The sequence below is a fragment of the Sus scrofa genome, chromosome 5 (genome assembly GCF_000003025.6).
Source record: "Sus scrofa isolate TJ Tabasco breed Duroc chromosome 5, Sscrofa11.1, whole genome shotgun sequence".
NCBI lineage: Eukaryota > Metazoa > Chordata > Mammalia > Artiodactyla > Suidae > Sus > Sus scrofa.
Window position 1 is genome coordinate 11,449,940 of NC_010447.5, and position 7,060 is coordinate 11,456,999.

At 58.0% G+C, this 7,060-nt stretch overlaps 1 protein-coding gene across 1 annotated transcript in view; it reads left to right on the forward strand.

Annotated features, from left to right (window-relative positions):
• MYH9 (myosin heavy chain 9) overlaps window positions 1-6,536 on the forward strand; it is a 90,873-nt gene extending 84,337 nt beyond the window's left edge. The window contains 8 exon segments of the mRNA XM_021091538.1: window positions 1,286-1,379; window positions 1,382-1,413; window positions 2,304-2,392; window positions 2,494-2,617; window positions 2,805-3,013; window positions 3,581-3,689; window positions 3,796-3,968; window positions 4,998-6,536. Of these exon segments, the coding sequence (XP_020947197.1) occupies window positions 1,286-1,379; window positions 1,382-1,413; window positions 2,304-2,392; window positions 2,494-2,617; window positions 2,805-3,013; window positions 3,581-3,689; window positions 3,796-3,968; window positions 4,998-5,115 (948 nt within the window). The 3' untranslated portion in view covers window positions 5,116-6,536.

A 7,060-nucleotide genomic window follows, 5' to 3' on the forward strand; every position in this document is an offset into this window, starting at 1 on the left:
GGCCCTGGGACACTAGTGGGGCAGCCAGTGTCCCACTCGCTGGGCATGCTGGGAAGTGCCACCGTCCCCTCCCCAAGTGGAGCCCTCAGCTCCGTCTCAGGTGGAGACTCAGAGAGAGACCCAGAAGCTGAGTGGAGACAAAATAGAAGCACCCTTGCACAAAGATTGACTTTGAGCACATTAACAAAGAAAACAAGTATTAACCTAGAAATGAAGTGACGTTATAGTCACTGAGTCACCTAGTGGCAGATTTCCAGATAAACCACACCTGACCCAGATAGTGACCTGGTCCAGCCTTAATGGACGATGAAAGTTCTGAGCTGATGGTTCAGAGAAGCAGCCTGGAACACAGAACATATACTTGGCCTCATCAATAATTAACCAGTGATACGTTTCAAAAAGCAGTTCTGAGATGCCACCTCGTACCCAGCAAACCAGCAACAACAAGAGCAGACTTACGCATCTGGCAGTGGTGAGGTCGCAGGGCATAGATGCTCTCAGTGCTGGTGGCAGTTCTACCTGGTACCACCTGGCTGTGCCCAGCAAGGGTCACACCCTTTCCCCTGGGGATCCCACTTGGGATTCTATCTGCCAAAGGAAAAAAGAAGCTTTTTCTCAAGATCTTTAAAGTTAAAGAGAACCCAAGATCTTTCAAGTTAAAAAGAACCCAACCTTTGTTGGACATGTGACCGTGCCATGGGGTGGGACTAACCTGGCAGGTGGCCATTGACCTGGACCAGTGAGTGTGCAGAGGATGGCGCCAAAGCACAGGATCCACGTCCACAGGAAGTGGTAGAAAGCAAACAACAACGCAGCTGGGGCGTTCCTGTTGTGGCTTAGCGAGTTACAAACCCAACTGGTATCCATGAGTTGCAGGTTCTGATCCCTGGCCTCACGCAATGGGTTAAGGATCCGGTGTTGCCATGAGCTGTGATGTAGGTCACAGATGTGGCTCAGATCCCATGTGGCTGCGGCTGTGGTGTAGACCGGCAGCTGGAGCTCCAATTCAACCCCTAGGCTGGGAACTTCCACTGCCGCAGGTGCAGCCCTAAAGAGAAAACAAAAAGCAAAAATGCAGCTGGACCAACGCTGCCCCTAAGAGTGCTTTGTAAATCCTAATGGTCAGAAGGGCAAAAAACGCTAAAGAGACACTGTGTCTTTACCATTTTGCCTTTTTATAATTAAGTAGGTCGAATATGGTGGCAGGCTGAGAACCAGCCACCAGTCCCCGTTGGCGGGGTGTCCCTGTGGGGGGGGGGTGCTAAGCCTCTTGTCCTGCCCCCAGGCTCAGATGAAGGACTACATGCGGGAGCTGGAGGACACGCGTGCCTCCCGCGAGGAGATCCTGGCACAGGCCAAGGAGAACGAGAAGAAGCTGAAAGCATGGAGGCCGAGATGATCCAGCTGCAGGAGGTGAGCTGGGCCCTGCGGGAGCAGGACCATCAGGGCCACCGCCCTCTGGCCAGCAGGGGGCAGCTCAGGCTCCCCCTTCCTGCCTGGGCCGCCGGGCCAGGCTCCAGGAATGGGGTGGTGCTTCTTTGTGAACCAGTGCCCTGCGGGGCTTCATTAAGGAGCAGGGCTCCCTGGTGTGATTAAAACCTGCGTGTGAATTAAACTGTCACCACTTGGGACAGGCTCCCTCGCGTGAAATGAGGCTCTGTGCTAATCACCACCGCCTGCCGTGACTTGGCTGGCGCCTGGCGAGGAAGGCTCCCTCCCGGAGGCTTACCCCACCGAGTGTCCCCCTGGCGACCTCGTCCCCCACACGAGGCAGATTGCGAAGGCCTTGCCTGGGCTCTGGGCGGTGAGGTCACTGGCTGCTGGGTTCGGCCCCCAGCTGGGCCAGGCATCTGGGCTGACATGACCGGCTGTGTCCTCTGCACGTGTGGGTCTCTGGCAAGGCCTCCTCAAGGTCAGGGTGAACCCCTTCTCCCCAGCCGGCTTTCAGAGCCCTGGCTCTCTGGCCTTAGCTTACGTCTCTGTCCTGTCCTGTCCCCCTGGCTTCCTGTCTGCCCGGAATGTGGACGGGCCAGCATCCTGTTCGGCCGGGATGATTCCTTATTTTTTGCAACATCCCCAGCACCTGGCTTAGTTTTTAGCCCCGAGATAGGGGGGTTATGTAAACATCTGGTGCCTAAGCTTTGACCTCAGAGGGGCTCATGAGAATGGGCTTCGTGGAGGAGGCAAGCCTGGGAAGGGCTTCGAGGGGAGGGGCCGGGGGCTCAGAGGACAGGGGACGGAGGAGGTGGGCTGTCGGGGCTGCACGAGGCCGCAGCAGGTCACGGTCTGGGTTCCCGCGGCAGGAGCTGGCCGCCGCCGAGCGTGCGAAGCGCCAGGCCCAGCAGGAGCGGGACGAGCTGGCGGACGAGATTGCCAACAGCAGCGGCAAAGGGTGAGCAGGGCCGGCACAGCCTGTTCTGCGGGGTGAGGAGGCGGGCGCGGGGGGTACCCCCTGTGGTTCGGCCCTTCTCACTTCTCCCATGCCCACCTCAGGGCGCTGGCGTTGGAGGAGAAACGGCGCCTGGAGGCCCGCATTGCGCAGCTGGAGGAGGAGCTGGAGGAGGAGCAGGGCAACACGGAGCTGGTGAACGACAGGCTGAAGAAGGCGAACCTGCAGGTGGGTGGCCAGGGCTTTGCCCGTGGCGGATGCCTCCTGATGCTCAGGGAGAATGTCCTGGCACCTGTGTCTCCTTGGCGCTCTCTCTCGGAGTTTCTGGGCCCTTCCTGGTGATCGGGGGCCCTGCAGGGTCCCACTGCCCCAGCCTGGGGCCCGTCCTCGAGGTCACCAGCCCTTCTTTTCGCAGATCGACCAGATCAATACCGACCTGAACCTGGAGCGCAGCCACGCCCAGAAGAACGAGAACGCACGGCAACAGCTGGAGCGCCAGAACAAGGAGCTCAAGGTCAAGCTGCAGGAGATGGAAGGCACCGTCAAGTCCAAGTACAAGGCCTCCATCGCCGCCCTCGAGGCCAAGATCGCGCAGCTGGAGGAGCAGCTGGACAACGAGACCAAGTGAGTGCCCCTTGCCATGGCCTGGCATGATCACGGGCGCCTCTCTGTTCCTGTCCCTGAGTTCCCGAGGCTGTTTCCCTCCAACCTGATGGGTCTCATCCCTTCCCTGCGGCCCTTTGCTAGGGCTTGCGAGTTGGAATAGGAGCCCATGGCCTGCCTCGAAAGTTAGGGGGCCTGGTGACTGTCTCTGCTGGCTGAATTGGAGGGAAGTGGGATTCCCACTCACACGGGCAGCCCGTCTGTGGGCCCAGCAAGACTGGACTTCTTTGGGGTAATGGGAGCTGATTTCCCCTTCTCCTAGCTACACGTGTGTTTCCCGAGATATGTCACTTCCCTTCGCTGAGCCTCAGTTTCCTCATCTGTGAAATGGGGCTAAGCCCAGTACCTCCCATAAGAGAGAGAGTGCATGACGGGTGTTCAGTAAGGACGGTCCTTCCTCAGCATCAGGGCCTCCCTAGGGGGGACATACCAGTGAGGCCCTGGGAATGGCTTGTCCGGCTTGTGGTTTGTCAACCAGCCCATCCAAAAGAGGGCACGCCCCTGAGCTGCTGTGTCTGTGCCTCGCAGGGAGCGCCAGGCAGCCTGCAAGCAGGTGCGTCGGGCCGAGAAGAAGCTGAAGGACGTGTTGCTGCAGGTGGATGATGAGCGGAGGAACGCGGAGCAGTACAAGGACCAGGTGAGCGGGTGGGGCGGCAGGGCCCCTGCCCCGCAGCGGGGGAGGGCGCGGAGGGCCGCAGGCCTGCGGAGTCCTGACCCTCGTCCCCCGCCATGCATCTCCGCAGGCGGACAAGGCGTCCACCCGCCTGAAGCAGCTCAAGCGGCAGCTGGAGGAGGCCGAGGAGGAGGCCCAGCGGGCCAACGCCTCCCGCCGGAAGCTGCAGCGCGAGCTCGAAGATGCCACGGAGACCGCCGATGCCATGAACCGTGAGGTCAGCTCCCTCAAGAACAAGCTCAGGTGAGTCCCGCAGCCCCCTTTGCACGCCTCTTTCTCCTTCAAGAGGTTCGTTTGTCCCCAAAATCCGAAGTTAGAGAATGAGGCTCCTATAAAGTCAGTCCCCTTTCTCGTTCAGATGTCGGTGAGCAAGGCGCTCAGTGATGCTGAGGGTACCAATCAGAGACTCCTTTCTGGTTCTTCTTGCCTTCAGGGTGTGGCCACAGTAAACTCTCTGAGTAATTTATTTCCATCCTGTCTGAAAAGCCTGTTTCTGTTGCAGCATTATACTGGTCCCTGGCACAGCTTAGAAGCTGAGTTAATACTGGCCTCTTCCAACAGCGAAGAAATGGAGAGGGCTGCTTTGCTTTCTCAAAGCAGAGTCACGTTCCGACAGCAGCCAGTGGTTGAAGCAGAGGGCCTTTCTGGCTGAAATTATTACTGCTTACCTTTTTGATTTTGGGGCATTTTTTTGGCTGCACCTGCAGCATGTGGAAATTCCTGGGCCACGGATCAAACTCATACTACAGCAATGATCCGAGCCAGAGCAGTGACAACACCAGGTCCTTAACCCACTGTGCCACCAGGGAACTCCCCTCACTGCTTACCTCCTTTTCCCAGTGATCCTTCCTTTAAAGCAGAAAAGCAGCAGGAGCAGACATTCTAGGCAGGATGTGATAATGATTTTCTTCCCCTGGACCGGAAGGCGATGCCTGTCCTCCTATGCTGTGCACAGTCGTTGTGTCTCTTGGTGTCACCTGTTGGGCACAAAGAGTGACCAGAGGGTGGCATTTTGCAGACGTGGCGTGTGTGCCTCCCCACTTTGAATCAGTCCCCATTTCCTGATGGTTTTCTGCTAGTGTTTTGAATGAAAGCAGGACATGTGGGTCACCTGCTCTGAGGGCCTTCCTGTCCTTCCTGGAGGTGTGGCCCAGGAGGCCCCTGGGGCTTCTCCCGTGGGAGCTAGTTTCTCTCTAAAGGTCGCTTTGAAATGTGTGAGCTGTGCCATGGCTGCTGGCCGGCCTTGCTGACCCTCGCTGCCTCTGCTTCCAGGCGTGGGGACCTGCCGTTTGTCGTGCCGCGCCGAATGGGCCGGAAAGGTGCCGGCGACTGCTCAGACGAGGAGGTGGACGGCAAAGCCGACGGGGCTGAGGCCAAAGCTGCCGAGTAACAGCCTGCTCTTCTCCTGCTGGCCGAGAGGGACGCCACCGCTGCCTCCCCGCCCCAGTCCCCGCAGCACCCCCTCCTCCCTCTTGGGACTGCTGTGACCGTGACCCCACCCTCTCCCCGGCCCTGGGGACCTCAGGCCGCACCTCCCTGCCCGTGCCCGCCAGGCCTCCTGAGGGCATTTGGCTTCCTCTGCTGCAGCCCCTCCCGCTCCCCTCCCACCCAGTCTGATACCAAAGAGTCAGGGTCCGGGGCCCCCGGCCCGGGAACAGAGCGACCAGCAGGACCTCCCACCCTCTCTTGCCAAAAAGCACAAGACGGTGAGGCGAGGAGGGCAGGCCACCGGGGGTGGGCAGGAGAGTTTTCTACACATCTATTTTTCTTCAGACTAAGGAGTTTTGATAGCCTGACGCCCCAGAAGAATTGTCACCTTCCCCCGCCTCCGCCACCAGCTCTCCCCTCTCCCTTCTTTGCTGTTGGCAATCACACGCGGTGACCTCACACCCTCTGCCCCCCCAGCCCCCCCTCCCGTGGGCTCTGGGTGGTCTGGCACAAGCAGGCCCCGGGGGGTCCACCTCTGTGCAGGGCACAGGATGCTGGGGGTGGGGAGGGAGGGCCCTTCCTCCCCACCCCCGCTGGGCAGCGCCACTGTCCCCTTCCTGATTCTAAAATGTCTCAAGTGCAATGATGACCCCTCCCCTCCTTTGCCGAGGCTGGCCCGCCCCTGCTGCAGCAGGGCTATTGGGCCGAGCAGACAGGGCCTAGGGGCCAAGCTGGAAAGGCCAGCCGTGGCTTCTCCCAACACTCTTGGGGACCAAATGTATTTAATGGTTAAGGGACTTGTCCCAAGTCTGACAGCCAGAGCAGTAGGAAGGGCCAGAGGCCCTGCCCCATGATCTCCAACCTACTCCAGGACTGGGGCCCGAGGGTAGTTGATCTGCACCGTTAACTCAGTCTAGTTCAGAACTCCGCTATCTGCACAGAGATCTTTAAAAGGAAAAAAAAAAAGTTTCCTCCCTCTTCCTGTAATAAATGGTAAAATTCCAGGGCTTTATCACTGCCTTTCCTGGAACCACGTCTAGAAGAGAGTAGCTTGTCCTACACTGGTCTACACTGGTGGCTGAATTTCCCTGTACCCCTAACTGTTTTGTATATGCTGCATTTAGACTTACTTATGGCAAAGGCATTTTTTTTTTTTAAAGGAAACAAACTCAAGAAATCATGATGATATATAAAAGCTACGTTTGCCTAAAAAGCTCTGAATTCAGGTCCCAGTTGCTGTCACAAAGGAGTGACCAGAACTCCCACCCCCACCCTTTTTTATATAATGGAAGTGCCTTAGCATGGTTGCAGCTGTCACCACTACCGTGAGCTGGTTTACAGATGCTTTCCACTGAGCGTCACAATAAAGAGGATCTTGTGCTACACGTGTCTGGGGGGGTGTGTCTGCCAGGGCGGGTGGCCTAAAGGGGACAGTACCTGGGCCACCTGGAAGGGATGTGCTTTGCTTCTGCATCAGGTACCTACTTTGTACATCATCTGGAAGCTTCCAGGGGTGCAGCTCGGCTGGAGCACAGGCTGCGGTAGAGGCTGGCAGCCATGCAGAAAGGCAGACTGGCCAGATTCAGGGATGCTAAGAACATCTCATTAGTTTCGGTTCCTTTCAATTCCTGAGTGCCTGCTATGGGCTGGACCCTGAACTGGTCCTGAGGTAGAGAGGCCAGGCCCAGGTGCTAACTTCCATGAGCTTCCTTATCATCAGATGAGGCAAAGCCTGCCCTACAGAGGGTCGTCTCAGGTGCCCTATAAGCAGGAATGAGAGTTGGTGCCCAGCCTGTGGGTGTGGGAGCAGGGGCTCTTGAGAGGACTCTCAGCTTTCCTTCCTCCCTCCCTCCCTCCCTTCCTCTTTTAACAAAGGCTGGGCATAAGCCAGGCCCCTTGCTAGGCGG